This window comes from Vigna umbellata, chromosome 7 (genome assembly GCF_029865625.1).
Source record: "Vigna umbellata cultivar VRB3 chromosome 7, Vumbellata_1.0, whole genome shotgun sequence".
NCBI classification, from domain to species: Eukaryota; Viridiplantae; Streptophyta; class Magnoliopsida; order Fabales; family Fabaceae; genus Vigna; species Vigna umbellata.
Window position 1 is genome coordinate 27,076,107 of NC_142171.1, and position 19,865 is coordinate 27,095,971.

The 19,865-nt window shown below is 31.4% G+C and overlaps 2 protein-coding genes, 1 long non-coding RNA gene and 1 pseudogene across 3 annotated transcripts; 3 read left to right on the plus strand and 1 right to left on the minus strand.

Moving 5' to 3' along the window:
- The first annotated feature begins 266 nt into the window (after positions 1 to 266).
- On the plus strand, positions 267 to 2,865 carry LOC124840370 (probably inactive leucine-rich repeat receptor-like protein kinase At5g48380). The gene is made up of 3 exons (XM_088094643.1): positions 267 to 283; positions 365 to 1,211; positions 1,667 to 2,865. The coding sequence occupies exons 1-3, from the start codon at positions 279 to 281 to the stop codon at positions 2,663 to 2,665; spliced, it is 1,851 nt and encodes a 616-aa protein (XP_087950769.1). The 5' UTR covers positions 267 to 278; the 3' UTR covers positions 2,666 to 2,865.
- A 2,943-nt stretch (positions 2,866 to 5,808) lies between these two features.
- On the plus strand, positions 5,809 to 7,240 carry LOC148195610 (uncharacterized; annotated as a pseudogene).
- Positions 7,241 to 12,455: 5,215 nt separating this feature from the next.
- On the minus strand, positions 12,456 to 13,943 carry LOC148195611 (uncharacterized). The gene is made up of 2 exons (XR_015781002.1): positions 13,756 to 13,943; positions 12,456 to 12,740 (listed from the first exon to the last, which is right to left on the minus strand). It is a non-coding gene; the product is annotated as an uncharacterized LOC148195611 (long non-coding RNA).
- A 2,426-nt stretch (positions 13,944 to 16,369) lies between these two features.
- LOC124840364 (uncharacterized) lies at positions 16,370 to 18,218 on the plus strand. Its single transcript, XM_047316402.2, has 4 exons — positions 16,370 to 16,411; positions 16,571 to 17,434; positions 17,578 to 17,721; positions 17,884 to 18,218. Exons 1-4 carry the CDS (start codon positions 16,382 to 16,384, stop codon positions 18,109 to 18,111), a joined length of 1,266 nt encoding a protein of 421 aa, XP_047172358.2. The 5' UTR covers positions 16,370 to 16,381; the 3' UTR covers positions 18,112 to 18,218.
- Positions 18,219 to 19,865: the final 1,647 nt, after the last annotated feature.

Sequence of the window (19,865 nt, forward strand, 5' to 3'; positions counted from 1 at the left end):
TTATGTGCCATCAAATGAAAAACTACATACAAAGAAGAAAAACAAATACCAAAACATGGGGACCTAATCAAACCTATGCAAGAAAATATACAAAAGCAAACTCCGTCCAAAAGGGTCAAAAAAATAGGTAATTAGGGAGTTGATACATATTATGAAAAATTCCAGATTTTGTCCTTACTATTGATTTTTTTACCTTTTGATATTTGACTGGGTTTGTGTGAGATGCTGAACTGTGTTTTCTGCATTTTTCAGGCTGTTCATGGAAGCGTAGTAGTGCTATGGGGTTTGTATGCTTTGCCGTTGCTTAGATTGTATAGTCATCTTGGTGAGGTGTCTGCATTACTTTCTCTTGGCTTGTGTTTAGGATCTTGGTGAAGATGGTGCTGCATAGCCGGATTTTCAGTTACCATGTTGTTAGTTTCTTGTTGCTGATTAGTTGTGGCATGAACTATGGAACCGATACTGATATTTTCTGCCTACAAAGTATAAAAGATGCCCTTGAGGATCCCAATAACTATTTGAAGTTTTCTTGGGATTTCAACAACAAAACTGAAGGGTTCATATGTAGGTTTATTGGGGTTGAGTGTTGGCACCCTGATGAGAACAGGGTCTTGAATCTCAAACTGTCAAATATGGGACTCAAGGGCCAGTTTCCTCGTGCCATTCAAAATTGCTCTAGCTTAACTGGGTTAGACCTTTCAATTAACAAACTCTCTGGAACCATTCCGGGAGATATATCTACTCTTGTACCATTTGTGACCTCTTTTGACCTTTCTTCAAATGAATTTTCTGGGGCGATTCCGGTGACTCTTTCAAATTGCACCTTTCTCAATAGCCTTAGACTTGATCAGAACAGACTCACTGGTCAAATTCCTCTACAATTTGGTATTCTCCCACGGCTCAAGACCTTTTCTGTGTCTAACAATCTTTTGACGGGGCAAGTTCCAAGCTTTAACTCTTCAGTTTCAGTGAATTATGCAAATAATCAAGGCCTGTGTGGAGGTAATGGATTGGGGTCTTGCCAAGCCAAGAATTCTAAGAGTAACATGGCTGTTATTGCTGGAGCTGCTGCAGGTGGGGTGACTCTTGCAGCATTAGGATTGGCTGTTGCAATGTTTTTCTTCGTGCGACGTGTTTCTGTCAAGAAGAAGGAAGAGGACCCTGAAGGAAACAAATGGGCAAGAAGTCTAAAAGGAACTAAACAAATTAAGGCAAGCTAAATTATTTGCATTGCACAGGGCATATACCATTACAGAACTATTCATTTTTCTTGTAGATACAGTTGTGTTTTTGTAGCACTAGATATTTGTTTCAAATGCTTTCTGTAGGAACCGTATTGTTAAAAAAAAAAAAATCCCTTTTTGGTTAAATTCTTTCAAGTTTCAAGTGAACTTTTTTCTTAAAACATATTATATTTCCTCATGTACTTTGTGTATATTAGTTGGCAAAACATGTTTTGCATACTGCAGTGCCAAACAGAGAAATATATATCTTTGTTTTTTCTAAATCAAAATGATAAATGATACATTTGCTCCAGAAAATGTGGAATATACTTTCTGAAAATTTAATTGTTTAAGATTTACAGAGCTCTGTTCATATGATTTACATACTATTGGAACTCTTGTGAGAATATTCCTAAGTCTAACCATACTGAATTGGATATCAGGTTTCTATGTTTGAGAAATCAATCTCAAAAATGAAGTTGATCGATCTCATGAAGGCTACTAACAACTTCAGTAATAGCAATATCATTGGGTCAGGAAGAACAGGAACTGTTTACAAAGCTGTGCTTGGTGATGGAACAACATTTATGGTAAAGAGATTACAGGAATCTCAGTACACTGAAAAGGAATTCATGTCTGAGATGGGTACACTAGGGACTGTCAAACATCGCAATCTTGTTCCTCTTTTAGGCTTTTGCATGGCCAAAAAGGAGAGGCTTTTGGTCTATAAAAACATGCCAAATGGCAATCTGCATGACCAACTCCATCCTGCAGATGGTGTGAGCACCCTTGACTGGACTACAAGACTCAAAATTGCAATTGGAGCAGCCAAAGGGTTTGCATGGCTTCATCATAGCTGCAACCCCCGAATCATCCACCGAAACATAAGCTCAAAGTGCATCTTGTTGGATGCAGAATTTGAGCCAAAAATTTCTGATTTCGGCCTTGCCAGACTGATGAACCCAATTGATACTCATTTGAGTACTTTTGTAAATGGGGAGTTTGGTGATTTGGGTTATGTTGCTCCTGAGTACACAAGAACTTTGGTTGCTACACCCAAGGGGGATGTTTATAGCTTTGGGACTGTTCTTCTTGAGTTGGTGACTGGTGAAAGACCCACCAATGTGGCTAAAGCTCCAGAAACTTTTAAAGGAAATCTGGTAGAATGGATCACAGAGCTAACAAACAATGGAAAACTCCATAATGCCATTGATGAATCATTAGTCAGCAAGGACGTTGACAGTGAGCTTTTCCAATTTCTGAAGATTGCATGCAACTGTGTTCTGCCAACTCCAAAGGAGAGGCCAACCATGTTTGAAGTGTATCAGTTTTTAAGAGCCATTGGTGCTAGATACAATTTCACAACTGATGATGAGATATTGGTACCTACTGATAATGGTGATGCTGATAACATGGAGGAACTCATTGTAGCTCGGGAATGAAGTTATTGAAAGGTATAGTATTTGTCATTAGTATTATATTTTACTGTGTAATTATATATCTCTTACTTTGTCGTCCTAAAATAAATGTTAGTGATGTATGTAGGTTGAGGATCTAGATTCAGTTGTGTGCTATTGACATTGAAAAATCAGTGTAAGATCATCAATCATGGTGTAGATATAGTTGAGTTACTTCTTTCTAATCATTATCTTAATCTGATTTCTTTGTTTTTGTTAAGAAATGGACTTTAACTTAACTCAATCCCACAAAGCTGGCTTATAAGATAAGATTTGCACCCACTTATATATTATAAATTGGCCTACATCTCGAGTTCGATAGGGGTGGAACAACATGTCCAACAAACAACAAATATCGTTAAGATAAACTCTAACCATAGCTCTGATACTATGTTAAGAAGTGAACTTTAACATAACTCAACCTCATAAACCTGACTTGTAAGGTGAGGTTTGCACCTACTTATATATTATAAATTGATCTTATCTCTAATAGACGTGGAACTTCCAACAGTTTTCCCTCTATGTGTGATGGAGATTGAGTTAATAGTTTCTATCACACATATCAGTGTAATGGAATTTTTAAGTTTACAACAATGATTCTTAGACTTGTGCTATGCATGCATGTTTGGTATAGGCTATATAATCCCTTCTACCCTATAGGAGCAACATTTTTCTTTACATTTATTGAGTAGATTCATATTGTGTGGTAAAAGAAGTTTAATAAATGAAATTAATAATTCACAATGGTCCTCCTTTGAAGTGTGTTCCATAATTATGGGGACAAAATGGTCACTAAGAAACAAAGTATTCATGTTCTATAATAGTGTCCAAATTCTTTGTTGCTAAGAAACATTATTATACCATCAAATTTTACGCATAAAAATAATGGAAAATTTATACATTTTGATGTTAGTTCATTAAATATGTTAGTCATAGGTTTAATGACTGAATTAATTGTCATTAAGTTTAATTAATTTAATTTGGGTTTTACATAGAGTGGATTCAAACCAATCAATACGGCAATGTATTTTGAAAATGTTTGAAATATAGACAAATTAGGAAAAATATAGCATTTTTATAATTAAAATGGGAAAATAAATAAAAATAAAGACGTAAGTGGAACTTGTGCGGGCGTACATGCGTGCAGCAAAAATCGACATCTCCAAACACAGGTTCAGTAGGCTACACGGATTCTCACGAGGCGAAATTATTTATTTTTTAAATTATTCATTTCAAAATGTTCTAATAAAATTTATCAAATAAGAGATAAATTTTCCGGAACAATTTAAACTTATTTTGAAATATTTTATAATAAAATAATGAAATTTTAATAGTTTTGGAAAGAAAATTAAAAAGAAAAATCACTTTATGATAATAAATTGTTTTATGAGAAGTTCTGGAGTGAACAAATTGAATAATTAAAAATCAATTTTAAATTTATATTTTGGAAAGATTATGAAATCTTCATTTTCAAAATACTTGTTTTAGAACATGTAACTAGAAGGTTTTTTATTTTTATTTTTATTTCTTTATATGTGAGAAATATCGTTTCTATCCTTTTTTGTTATGTTGGTTATAAAAGCTGACAAGATATTTTGTTTTCAGTTAGTAAGTGGTAGTCAAAGTGTAATTCTTTTTCTTCTCTTTCGTTTTGCTCAAGATATGTTGAATATATATTCAGCGTTAGGTGACTCTTTTGTTAGGTTGGAATAATGAGGATTAAATTTTCATTTCACATTATCATTTCTGAGTGATTCTCCCTGCACCTCACGGACTTTGTCCTGCACCTCCAAAATATATTTTAATTCCAAGTATAGCCTTTCAACCGTCAAAATATTTTGGATTTTTAAAAAGTTTGACTAAAAGTTTAACTCTTCCTGACGCATTTCAAACTCAAACCCTACACCCCCTTTCCAAATCTCTCCTCCCTCTTTTTCTCTCCGTCCTCCTCCTGTGCCATTCTTCTCTCCCTCGTATCCTCTACCACCACCACTGTATTTTGTCTCCGCCCTCCCTCCTATGCAAGCATTCGTCCTTCGTGCCAAGATTCTGCGTTCGTCCTTGCCACGCTTTGCGTTCGTCCTGTCGTGGCCTCACACATCTGAGGTGTTTCTGGCGTCCAGGTTAGTACCATTGCATTGCATCTGCTTTGTTTTGTTTGCTGTCATAATCTAGTGCTTGGGTGTTCCCTTCGTGCGTCAGAGTTTCGGTTTTTGTTCGTTCGCCGGAGAGCTTAAACGCCTTTGGAGTTGCGGTCAGAGACGTCCGCAGTTGGAAGTGCGGAAACATAGAACCGCATTTCGATATGCGGAAAGCAAAGAGAAACCGTATTTCGATCTGCGAAAAGCACAAACCGCAGTTCGATCTGCAAATGGCGTGCAGTTTTTGAAAGTTAAGGTTTTTTAATTTTTTTTATTAGGTTAGTATATATTTATTTTATTAGGTTTTATTTTTATTAGGTTAGTATAATAAATTTAATTTTTTATGTTAGTTGTTAAATAAACTGTTTTGTTTTAATATATTTTGAATTATTTTATTTGTTTGTTAAATTTTGTTGAATTTATTATTTTTCAACATATTATTATTTTCGTAATATATTATTTATTATGTATTTAATTTTATTTAAGTTTTTTAATTTTTTATGAAATTGAAATAATTATTAAATTGTTTATTAAATTAAATAATAATTATTATCTATAAATTTTGTTAAATATTATTTTGGATTTATTTGTAATTATTTAATTATTATATATGTAATTTTTTTGAATTTTGTAGCATAACATATAAGAAACGCACTTCAAAGTGCGACAGAAATATATAAAACGCACTTCGAAGTGCGACCACTATGAAACGCACTTCGAAGTGCGGTTAGAAAACATTAATTATGAAACGCACTTCGAAGTGTGGTTAGAAAACATTAATTATGAAATGTACTTCGAAGTGCGGTTAGAAAACATTAATTAATTAAGTTTTGACTTTTTGTTAAATGAAGGGTAAAGAAGTAAAATTGGGGGTGCAGGATGAAGGCAGTGAGGTGTAGGAAGAATCACTCATCATTTCTCTGTCATGGTATCATTGCTGACACCTACTATTTCTTCCGCTTAAGCCTTCTTCCTCATTTTTTTACCATGGCTTCCCTCAACCATCATATTACATAGACACTGGATCACCTGGTGCAAATCCACTTTACCTTCATCCGGGAGAAAATCCCGCATTAGTGCTCGTTTCACCTCTTCTCACGGAGAGCAACTTTCACCAATGGGAAAGAGATATGGTTGTAGCATTGGAGACCAAAAACAAGGAGAAGTTCATTGATGGTACTCTCCCTTGTCCCATTATCACATATCCGCTTCACGAGGCTTGGCGTCGCTCCAATCGAATGGTGATGTCCTGGCTCACACGTTCCATGACTCCTTCGATCAAGCAATCGGTGATGTGGATGGATATAGCCTTAGAGATTTGGAGGGATCTCAAGGATCGATTCTCACATTCGGATAAATTTAGGGTTTCTAATCTTCAGGATTAGATTATCACTTGTCATCAAGGTGATTTGCCTGTTTTTGAGTATTATACGAAACTCAAAATCCTTTGGAAAGAGTTGAAACTCTATAATGTGTTCTTACTTGCAATTGTTTGACTCCTTGTGCTTGTGGACTTCTCGCTAAACTTCATAAAGAAAGAGAGGATGATTATGTGATTTGATTTCTCCGAGGCTTTAATGAGAGTTATGCACAAGTTCGTTCTCAAATCATGATAATGGATCCCATGCCTTCGATTATCAAAACTTTTTCTATGGTTCTTCAACATGAACACGAGTTCATCGACATTTATCTCACAAACATCCTGTTTCAGATTCGTTGGCCTTCACTGTTGTTTCCAATGCTCAACCCCGCTTCAACTCTTCCAACAAAAAGTTCCTTTCAATGCCATCAAGAACACTTCAAAGAACAAAAAATTTTGTGAAAAATGCAAGAAGACCAACCACACCATTGAAACTTGTTATTTTCGCATTGGTTTCCCTACTGGTTACAGAAAGAATAAGCCTAACACAAAAGCTTCTGCCAGTTTGGTTGAAGTAGATTCCTCTGCTTCCATACAACAACTTGATTTGGATGGTAGTCCTCCCAATGACCAATTCACTTTCTATAAAGACCAGTATCAAGCAATTTTGGCTTTGCTCCAACACAGTAAGGACCATTCATCCTTAGTCAATCAAGCCTCTGTTAAAAACTCAGGTACATCTTCTGCTTCTGTTCCTTGGATATTTGACAGTGGTGCCACGGACCACATCTGTCTCACCAAATCCTTTTTTCATAATCTTCATGTCTTCAAACCCATACACATTAAATTGCCTAATCACACTACTGTCACTGCAAATTTCTCAAGGAATATTCACATAGGTGACCTATTTCTTCCTGATGTTTATTTTGTACCTAATTTTTCTGTTTACCTCATATTTATTCCCAAACTTGTTTCCATTATTGATTGTATGGCAGTATTTTGTGATTCTCATTGTTTCCTTTTCCAGAAATCTCAATTCAAGATGATTGGAGCAGCTAGGAAGATTAATGGCTTGTACTGTCTTGAAGAATCAAATGTTATGCGTTGCAATTTAATTTTCCAAAATGTTGTTATCAATAAATCAAATGCTTTTGCTGTAAATGTAGTCAATACCAGTGAACTTTGACACAATAGACTAGGCCATACTTCAAATTCTATTTTATAATTGTTATCTTCCCAACATACTGATATCATATACAAGAGTTGTGCTCCATGTGACACTTGTCATTTTGCTAAACATAAGAAATTACCTTTTCCTCTTAGCACCACCAAGAGTTCTCAATTTTTTGAGTTGGTTCATGCTGACATTTGGGGACCCTTAAACAATGTTTTTATTGATGGTCACAAATATTTCTTAACACTTGTTGATGATTTTAGTAGATTCACATGGGTTTATCTTTTAAAACTAAAAGCCGAGGTCAAAACTGTTCTTCCCAATTTCATACATCTCATTGAAAATCAAATTGACATTAAACTTAAGAGACTAAGGTCTGATAATGGAAAGGAGTTTTTCTTCATTGATTTCTTTTCCTCTAAAGGCATTTTTCATGAAACATCATGCATTGAATCACCTCAATAGAATTGAGCGCAAACACCAACATATTTTGAATGTAGCTCGCGCCTTACTTTTCCAATCTCATTTACCTTCTATTTTTTGGTCCTATGTTATAAGACATGTTGTTCATATCATAAACAGGCTTCCTACTCCTTTTCTTAAAAACAAGTCTCCTTATGAAATTGTTTTTGGAAAAATTCCTGACTTTAACACATTGAGAGTTTTTTTGTTGCCTAGCTTTTGCAAACATTATCAATTTTGGCAGAACCAAATTAGACAAAAGAGCTTCTAAGTGCATTTTTCTTGGTTTCAAATCAGGGGTCAAAGGTTTTCTATTATATGATCTCACTACACAACATTTTTTGCTCTTTCGTAATGTTATTTTCTATGAGTCTCATTTTTCATATTTTTCTCCCCATCCCGTTTCTCATCCCCATAACACTGGTACTGCTGCATCTCAACAATCATTTGATTCTTTGATTGTTTTTTATATACCTGGTTCACAATTTAATACTTGCAATGATTTTCATATTACTTCTAATATTGTCTCTAGTAATAATGATCCTAAAGTTGTTGAACCAGTTATGGACTTCAATGATGATTCTAGTGATACTGTGCAAGCTGTTGATCCACCTGCTAGAACTTCAAATAGACTTAGGAAGCCTCTTGCTCATTTGTCAGATTATGATTGTTCCAGTGTTTCTTTTGTTCCTACTTCTAGTTGCACAACTTATCCTTTACAATCATACTTGTCATATTCCAAATGTTTTAACTCTCACACTGTTTTTTGCATGTCTTTATCTGCCATCATTGAGCCTTCTTCTCTTAAAGAGGCTTGTCAACATGTTCATAGGCAGCAGACCTTGCTTGCTGAAATTCAGGCTCTCGAGAGGAATAAAACTTGGTCATTGGTCTGATTGCCAACAAAGAAAAGAGTTGTTGGTTGCAATGGGTCTACAAGACTAAATTGAATGCAGCTAGGGTTATAGAGAGATACAAGGCACGTCTTGTTGCCAAAGGATTCACACAGACTGAAGGCATGTATTTCTTTGAAACTTTTTCACCTGTTGTGAAGATCACAATCGCACAATTTCTTCTCTCCATTGTCATTTCTCGCAAATGGTTTTTTCACCAGCTTGACGTTGATAATCCATTTTTGCATGGTGATTTGGATGAAGAGGTTTATATGAAACCTCCCCGGAATTGATTCTTCTAGAACCTCATTTGGTTTATAAATTGCACAAGTCTCTATATGGGCTTTGACAAGCTTCTCGACAATGGAACTCTAAACTCACAACTGCCTTAATCTATTATGGTTTTTCTCAGAGTCCTGCTGATCATTCCTTATTTATTAGACAATCTGCTACTTCTTTTATTTCTCTTCTGATCTATGTGGATGATATCGTTCTAACTGGTGATAGCATGGAGGATATTGTTGCTGTTAAGAAATTTTCACATCAAGAATTCAGAATCAAAGACTTGGGCAATCTCAAATATTTTCTTGGTTTCGAAGTTGCTAGATCACAACAGGGTCTTATCTTGAATCAACGAAAATACTGCTTAGAAATTTTAGCCGAATTTGGTCTCACTGGCTGCAAACCAACACCTTCTCCTTGGAACCCTACTGATAAGCTCAAGGATGATGACGGTGATCTTCTTCCAGACCCTACTCCTTATAGGAGATTAATTGGTAAGTTGTAGTATCTAACAAACACCCGACCTGATATTTTTTTTGTTGTCCAGCAAGTTAGTCAGTTCATGTCCAAGCCCAGATCCTATCATCTCAATGTTGATTTCAGGATCTTGAAATACCTCGAAGGTTGTCCTGGCTTAGGTCTTTTTTATCCTTCTAACAACCTCACAGACTTCAAGCTTTTTTTGATTCAGATTGGGCCGCTTGTTGTAACTCTAGAAAATCCACCACTGGTTATTGTGTTTTCTATGGGAGTTGTCTTATATCTTGGAAATCAAAGAAGCAATCCACCGTGTCCAAGAGCTCTATTGAAGCTGAATATAGAGCTTTAGCCTCTATTGCTTATGAATTGCAATGGTTGAAGTATGTTGCAGATGATTTATGTCTTCAAATTCCACTTCCTTTCCCTACATTTTGTGATAATCAATCTGTCATTCAACTGGCCAAGAATCCTTCCTTTCATGAACGCACCAAGCATATTGAAGTGGATTGTCACCTTATTCGTGCTAAGGTTCTTGATGGACTCATTGTTCTTTCTCATGTTCCTTTGAAGCATCAACTGGCAGGTATGTTCACTAAACCAGTATATCCCTGGCCTTTCAACATTAATTTGTCCAAGATGGGTTTGTTGAACATTCACCACCCATCTTGAGGGAGGGTATAAGAAATATCATTTCTATCCATTTTTGTTATGTTTGTTATATTAGCTGACAAGATATTTTGTTTTCAGTCAGTGAGTTGTTCTTTTTCTTCTCTTTCGTTTTGCTCAAGAAATGTTGAATATTCGGTGACTCTTATGTTGGAATAATGAAGATTAAAGTTCTTTTCATTTCACATTATCATTTCTATGTATTATATACATTTTGAATAACATTTATTAAAAGTAATAAATTTAAAAGACCATTTTTGTGAAACACTTGATGCAAAAAAAACCCTCCGAACAATCCATAGTTTCTTCTTATATTTCTGAGTGAGAAAAGTTCTAATTACAAAATCAGTTAATTGCATTCTAATTGTAATTCAATAAATATATTTTAGAAAAATATACATTAATGAATGACAATTTAAAATTTTTGGATTGTGCTATTTAAAATTTAGAATTGTATTTTAAAAGTTATTTTTGAAAAAATAGTTTAGATCGTATAATTTGAAAACATATTCTCAACTATACAATTTTAAAATATATTTTAGATTATATAATTGGGTTTAAAAATATATTTGAGATTGTGCTGTCTAAAAATATATTTTTGAAATATAAATTATACATAAAATTTAAAATATACATTATCCATAAACAATTTATAATATACTTTTGAATTACATAATTTAAAATATATTTTTGAGATATACAGTTTATAGTTTATTTTTAGAATTTGTAATTTATTTTTGCATTAGACTATTCCAAATGTATTTTTGAATTTAAAAGTATATTTTGAATTATATAAAGATGGTTGCACTAGGTATGTGACTATAATGGGAAGTGACGTAGGTTGGTGATTTCAGGAATGGAAGAAGGAGGATGACCAATAAAGATGGTTGCATTAGGTATGTGTTTCTCACGTGTGATGAAATTGGAAGAAGGTAATAGTAGTGGTGAATAGGCTCGAGTTTGAGATGCTAAGATTAGAGTAGAAACGTTGAAGATGGAGAGGATAAAGAGTGATGGGTTAGCTTTGTGTGGCCTTGACCGGAAGCTCCAAAAGCTTGAGCTCGCTTTGATTCTTGATACTCATTGTAAATAAGGAGTGGTGAAACTCGTGTGATCTTTGTTAAATATTAGTGAATCTCCTTTAGAGGTCTTAAGGAAAAACTGGACATAACCCACCTTGGAACGAACCAATATAAAAATACATTTTTCTAAATACTCTTTTAAACACACAAGCGTCTAACAACTATTGTAGACCGTCTAATCCTTGCAAAAGTCATTAAACGTTGTTTTGCAAAAAAGTTTTAAAATACTATTAAAACCCAATCCCCCGTTCTAGTGTTCTCTTGTGTGTTAAAGAGTTCTTTATCTCATGTGGAGATTGAGAAGATACTTGAAGAGGTTAAACTCTTGTAACTTAAAAATGTTTATACTCATGTTTTCTGAAGAGGGTTAAAATCGTTATAACCTGAAAATGTTGATACTTATACTAATTAAAGATTTGATTAGTGAAACTTCTTAAACAAGTTGCTTAAGAGACTGGACGTAGTCTCAAAATGTAAAGTGAATCAGTATAAATCCTTGTGTGCATGTTTCTATACAATTCTTATTGAAAGTATGAAGCTCGCTGAATACATAATGTAAATGTGGAGTGTTGGAAAGATGTTGACAAGAAACAAAATGGTTCATAACAACAATAATAAAGCATTAAAGTACATATGCATGCAGAAAAACATGAACCAATAACAAAAGCACAAAAGGGGAAGAAGGGGATGATGTAAATGACATGAGTATGTTGTAGTAGTAGTATCTAGGATAATGGTAGATTGAAACGAAAGGGGACAAGATACTAGAATATTGAAACAACAAATATTTTGTATGTACAATGTGTAAGCGGGTTGGAACATTTCAAATATTTTGCATGTATATCATATATTTATTTTTCCAGATAAAAAAGTCATAAAAGAACCAGGCAATCTCGGGGAAGAATTTGTAGTAATAAAGAGTTTGTGGTTGAGTAAACTACAACTACTACAACCCTAAAAGAGAAAACAACAAAAAAAAAAAACAAAAAGTTAGATATTAATTATTTTTTCACTTGCCATTTTTAATTTATATTGTCGTTTTACCACAAAGTGCACCATTGCGTGAAATAATTGATGAGTTATTTGAAAGAATTCATTACAATATCAAATTCATATAAAGAATTAACATTACTTTAAACCTAATACTTTAAAAAAGAATTTTATCTCACTTTTATTTTATTGTTCCAAACTTCTTCATTTTCACTCAATTTTTATAATTTAATTTCACACTTGAATAACCAACACAGATATAATTTTTTTCATTTAAACAAGATTAGAGATCATAAATACCTTAAACATTATTCCACACACTAATATATACGCAAAACCAATACTGGAACACAACATTAATTTGAACGAGTTACAAATAAGCATGATATATATAATTCATGTTTTTTTTTGCACTTATATTCTTCGAACTGCAACAGAACAACAGCATCATACATGATAATTGTGACAACATGGATCTGCGTTTTGTGGTTGACCAAGTAGCCTTCTGCACTGAACTTTTTCATATGAACCTATAAAATAACATAATCAACAATTTATTTTCATTCGTCATATATTTTTAGTTCTTGAAATTCATATATGTTGATAATTCGGTTTTTATTACATGAATTAAAAATTATTTTAGTTTCTTACATTTTAAAAAAGCTTAAATATTACTTTGTCCCAATGTTAAGAGGTGAATTTTTGTTTAGTATCCGGTTTTAAAAATGAAGACATTGGGTTCCTATGTTATGAAAAATATATGAATAAGGTCCACAAAGAAAGAACAAGTTCAACAAATCATCAAAGAAAAAGCTGAACAAGAAATAGAAAAAGCTGGACAGCAGAAGAGATAAGAGAAAAAGTACGGTTACATCAGCATGGACTTAACGCCAACTTAATGGACATGACCTTATTCATACACTTTTTATAGGGACCCAATGTCTTCATTTTTAAAAACGGGTACTAAACGAAAATTTACCTCTTAACATGAAGACGAAGTAAGCATTTAAGCCTTAAAAAAATACATGTTTAGTCTATTTGATTAAATTTAAAGCACTAATTATTTTTATTTTTAATTTGCGATTATTTTTTCATTCTGAGTAGCGAAAAACCCAATTGACTATAAATTTCAAGAAATATGCAAAATAATTATAAATGAATGCTTTCACATGTAAATATATACAATCATTGGTGAATATAAGATACCATAAATATAAAAATAATTGAAATTTTACGTAAAAGAAACAAGATTAGAATATATAATATATATATATATATATATATATATATATATATATATATATATATATATATATATATATATATATATATATATATATGGGTCATTCAAAATTCTGAAAAAGATTAAATATTGAAGACAAATATGTATGATTCAGAAGTTTTGACACCATGTCATCAACTAATTATTTTAAACGAGAAAGCTATTAAATGAAAAAAAAGAGAGTTATATATTTAACCTATTTCTCCATTTATTTGTCCATGTAAAATAAATTGAATAATATTTACACAGTGAATTTCACTTACTTGCATGGCCAGAAGCACCAGCTAGAACCAGCGATGTTGCCCTAGCACAAGAAATGAACACACAAAGAAAGAAGACAATAACCCAAAGAAAAGAGATTCTATTTGAAGCCATTGGTTTAGTGCACACCACAATGAATTCAACATATCTTAATTTATAAGCCAAAATATTTACCTAACCAACTTTTACAAAATTTAATTATTTATGTTTTGGTGCTCGTATGTATGACTTTGCTTCTTAGGTATTTTGTCATTTATGTTTGGTCAATAGCGTGAAGAGAAATTAATGTCTTCTTAGCTTCGTGGATGTTTCCACCTATATATTAAAAAGTCAAGAGTTCGTAATTTTTGTAGAAGATTAAATAGATAATCTACGCGTGAAAGTTGTATAGGTCAATAATATTATTATAAATTTCATGTGTTCAAAATCTGCTTTATTTAATATTTTTTTATATATTTAAATCACTTGCCATCCATTCATTAACGACTCTCTAGTCAATTGTTTTAAACAGATCCAATTTTGTATTCATAGTTAACGACTAGTCAATGGTCGGAGTGAGATTGACTTATTAAGTATGACAAAACGTTATTGAAAAATAAAATATCAATAATTATCTTATAAAAATTAAGCATAATTAAAGATGATAAATATTTATACTAATAATTTGATTATAATATATATTAGTGAATATATATATATATATATATATATATATATATATATATATATATATATACACACACATATTCATTTTTACCTTATGATAATAAATAAAAATAAAAATTTCTAATTATAATTAAAATAATAAATATTATAAAATTTATAACAATAGTATTATCAACAAGTAATTATAATCATAAAAAAATAGGTAGATAAAAATAATTAATAAAATAACTTATATTTATAATAGAAAAATGAATAATAAATATGTAAAAAAAAATATGGTTATTTAACTGTTGAAAAAAAACAATTCTTTTTATTAAAATCTATAGATGTATATATTCCACTAACTTCACGTTACAAGATTAATAAAGTGTCAAACTTATATTACCTATTTTAGCATAAAATTAAATTATTTTATATAAAATTCATTTAGGATTATCCACATAAATTTATGATTATAAAGGTATTGAAACTCATGTGTCAATCTTAAGATTAATAATGGATCGGGTATGAGGTTTGGAATCACAATTAAATATTTTACAGGTACTTGTCAAAGACATTATGACGCTAAAGTTAGTAATATGACTGTTTGATTAGCACAGTACGTTTTAAATTCGCAATTAATACAATCACCTACCTCCTTATCTTACACTTATATTTATAGGTTTCGAAATAAGCTTTTAATTAAGGTGGACTTAATCACGGTCCAAAAGCTGCTCATAAGTATACTTTACCTGTAAGCGTATTCAATTTGTAACATAATCAACTAATAGATCTTTGAGCAATCAGTTACTCACTCTTTGGTGGGGACGTTCGGCCTGTGGAGTGAACAAGGATGGAAGTGTTGTCCGCTTGGTCAACTGAGGATCGATTGGTCATACAATACAATAAAATTAGGGTTATATTATCTCTTTAAGAAAGAATAAATTAATTATTAATATTTACGTTAATTTTTTTAATCATTAGGTTATTGCAACTCATATGTTCCAAATGGAATTATTAGATGTTGTTCTTCTTGGGTTTGAATGAGGTCTTTTGGAAAGTGGTGTGATCTGAGCGATTTTGATGTCCTTGATTTGTACTCCTAAATGTTGGATTGTAAGGGAAGCAAGTCTCGTTAAGATGAACAACAATTGGTTGGAAAGGGTTACTCGTGGTTGTGGTTGGTTGGAAATGCTTTCGCTTGGAGGGGAAGTGTACCTATGTAGAAGGTACTTACCCTTGAGGGGGAGATTGTTCGGAATCCAAGTGTGAGTCTAAGTCCCACATTGGATAAAAATGAGAAAGTATAGCACTATATAAAGATGAAAGACCCATTAATCCATTGCCTTAAGGTTTTGGGTAAAGAGTGATGTCAATCCCTTATATGGTTAGGCTCATATGTCATTGGTGTTTGTGTCTTTCCGGTGAACCCCCTTGATAGACCCAACAATTTCTTTTATTATAAATAGAGTACCCTATGTGTATAGTTAACACAATGATGATTAATCCTACATATACTTTTTCACTGTATTCAACATGAAAAAATTTATTTTTATTAAATTTATATGATTGCTTTTTTTTTATCTTTTAAGCATATTTTAAGCCAAAACTTTAAAATAGGTAATTACTATTATTTAAGAAAAAGAAAAACCTACAAAAGTGAAACCATGTCAAGTTTGCCTAAACAAACCGTTGACCAAGTTGTTTTCACATCTATAAATAGTTACAAAAGTTTCCAAATAGTTTTGTAATGTGTAAAACTAGATCAATACATATTAAATTAGGTTAAACACGTTACCAAACACCTTATTCATCCAACGAAAAATTGACAACCAACATCAATTTAAAATTAGTTATGCCAAATATATCATTATATAGTGATCCACTATATATAAAACTAGTAACTAATTTCACATAAGTATAAATTTACTCGCTTTAAGATTTAAACCATCATACATCTTCATCAAATAACAAATCATCACCATGATCAGCACATCATCTATTTCTTTAATGGTATGCATCTTTAATCGTCAATGTTCTATTACTTCACCTTTTGATTTCAATCTTATCTAATTCACATGTTTTTATTATATTTTAAATTATCTACATGATTATCAAATGAATGATCCTATATGCATATTTTCATCGCTAATGACAATGATATCTATGTAGGTTACTATGAGGACTATCTCTAATGTAGCTATGATTTTATTATCAATAATGATGTTGCTTTCCTGCACAACCCACTCTGTTGTTTTAGAGTCTAATGAAAATCATATAAAGTCAGCTACTTTTTTGTCTGAAAAATTTGAAGTGGGGCCAGGAAAAATTGTGGTGAAAACATTATTAGATATTGACTTTCCAAGGGGTCACATTGGGGTCAAGAGTTTTGATGTTGAAGTAGTTGATGAAGATGGTAATTCAGTACCTTTGTATGAAACTTACCTTCATCATTGGTTTGCTGTAAAATATATTGAAAACATTACCATGTCAGAGTACATTAAACAATCTCACGACCTTAGCAATGGTATCGAATTTGAAAGAAACGATGGTGCATGCCAAGGTTTTTTGCTTCCACATTATTGGGGCTTGGGAGGAGAGTCACGAGGAACATCTTCAAATCTTCCAGATCCTTTTTCAGTTGAATTAGGTAATCCTGCAAAAATAAAGAGTGGGTTTAAAGAAAAATGGTTGTTTAGCATCATGGTTATTGACACACGTGGAACACATGATAGAAAAGGTTGTACAGAGTGTAGGTGCAAGCTTATGAATCTCCCAAAGGACTTTTACAATGTCACAATGGGCATTGATGGTCAATTGTTGTCTAAAAATTATAAAGGAGGACTCTTTTGTTGTCAAGATAACGTACAATGCAAATTAAGAAATGGTTTTCGTGGCCCAACAAGACAACTTTCCCTAAGATACAAAATAAGGTGGGTTGATTGGGATGAACACCAAGTGCCTCTTAAGTTCTACATACTTGATTCAACTGATCGTGTAAGATCAAATGGTTCTACACCAATTCATGATTGTCAGGTAGATGATTTATTCAATACATATTATACTTTAAAAATTATAAGCAAACATTGGAATCTAATTTATTTTCCGAACATAACAATTAGGGTATTAATTACTTTTTTTGTTGATGTGAGTAAAATAAATTCCTCAATTTGTTATAGGCAGAGTATACGATCCCGAGAAATCATGATAATGACTTCCCTCATGTTAAGAAAGCAGAGATCCCAATGACAAAAGGTGGTTATCTTATATATGGCACTGCTCATATGCACACTGGAGTTGTCAATACTACTTTATATGGACAGGTAATATTTGATATTTGTTGTTTCCATATAAGCTATCATGTAGATAAACTTACATTAGATTTTTGTGTAATTCATATATTAATTATAAATATTTTTTTATACTTATATATATTTATAGAAATTAACTAATCATCTCTATATTTATGACTATGCTTAACTTAGGATGGAAGGGTTTTATGCACTTCAAATCCAAAATACGGAACTGGAAAAGAAGCAGGAAATGAAAAGGGTTACCTAATTGGAATGTCAATTTGTTATCCCAAACCCGGTTCTATCAAGATTGAAGATGGAGAAATTCTAACATTGGAATCCATATATGAAAACAAATTTCGTACTGGAGCTATGGGACATTTTTACATTCACTTGGCAGAACAAATACCAAACAAATAATTGAAGGAAATTTGATGTGAAACTAGTTATTTATCATGACTTATATAATTTATAGTATAATTGGAACACATCAATACCATCATCACTATGTGTACTGATATTGTTTTAATTTGAATCCACTACTTGATTTGTAATTGCGTTATGTTTTCCTTCTTGTGTTATATGGTATACAATCATTTTTATGATAATTGAGCTTATAAATTAAAAATAAATACTTTTAGTTCAAATAAATACTTTTGTGAACCAAGTGTGAATTTCAATCCATTAATAACAAAAAAATTGTGTTGAGTTAATTGCACATCACACCAAAATAAAGATGAAGTAAAATAAATAAATACAAAACTGGAAATGAATAAATTTTCTCTTGTATTATTCAAGCTATTGTTTTTTTCACCCATCTAGATATTCATATAATTAACTTTTGTAAAATGAAAATCGATGGTTTTTCATATAGATAAACTTAGAACAAATCTTGTGCACTGCTTATATTCATGTTTTATTAAATTCTATGTCTTTTAAGAAATTAATTATCTCAATGCATTATTGCTAAAATTATGTTTTGCATATATTTGGAAGATAGTTAATTGTAATACACAAATATCAGTTTCGAATTATTACTTTGTGTATTAATATTGTTTTACTTTGAACTACCAACTTAGTTTATGACATTGTATGACATTTATAAATATTGTTATGCTAATAATACATTAAGAAAACACAGTCTACTAATTTAACTTATAATTTAAAAGATGTTGTGAACCGAGTGTCACTTTTGACAACAATAAAAAAACTTATACAGAATGAATTTAAAATCGCACCAAAATGTACATGAAGAAAATAAATAAATACAAGCTGAAAATGAATAAATCATCATCTTTTATATTATGCAAGTTAAATATATTTTCTTTACATTTGTTTAAATAAATACATTTTATTTTGTTAACAATAATTTTAGTGTATTATTATTGATTTGTATAAGATATTGAATAATTTCATTTTATATAAAAAATTAAAATCTCGCAAGACCTTCTAAAATTTATTTTATGTTTTGAAACTACTCTTGAATATTCTTACAACATGGATATATTAATTATTAAAAATACTTTGTAAGCAAAGGAATAACTTAATAATTAAGTGACTTAAATAATTAAGTAGTTTTACAATGTTTACTGTCCTATATTTTGAATTTCAATTATAAAAATATAATTACAATTATTTATTTAACTTACATTAAAAGAATTAATTTTGATATTCATCAAATTTAAGCATCTTCATAACACGTTATTAAAGACATAATTAACAATCCAATAGAGATATTTATACACTATCATGATTGAAAAAAAAAAACAACTACAATACTAATGTAAAAGATGGAATAATGACAGATAAAGATAATGACGTCCTATGGTTTTAAATAAATTATAAATTTTATGACAGATAATGACGTCCTAGGTTTTACATAAATTATAAATTTTATGACAGATAATGATGTCCTATGATTTCACATAAATTATAAATTTTATGACAGATAATGATCTCCTATAGTTTTACATAAATTATAAATTTTAGGACAGATGGTGACTCATGCAATGTATATTTTAAAATTTACCTTGAATCCTAAAACATCGAACTTAAAACATCTCACGCAAAATAGTTGCTTGTAATTAAAAAATATTATTGCATATCTTTTATTTATTTTTTTATGATAGACAATAATTTTATGGAACATGTTACTCTTTTTCTACTGTTGCTGG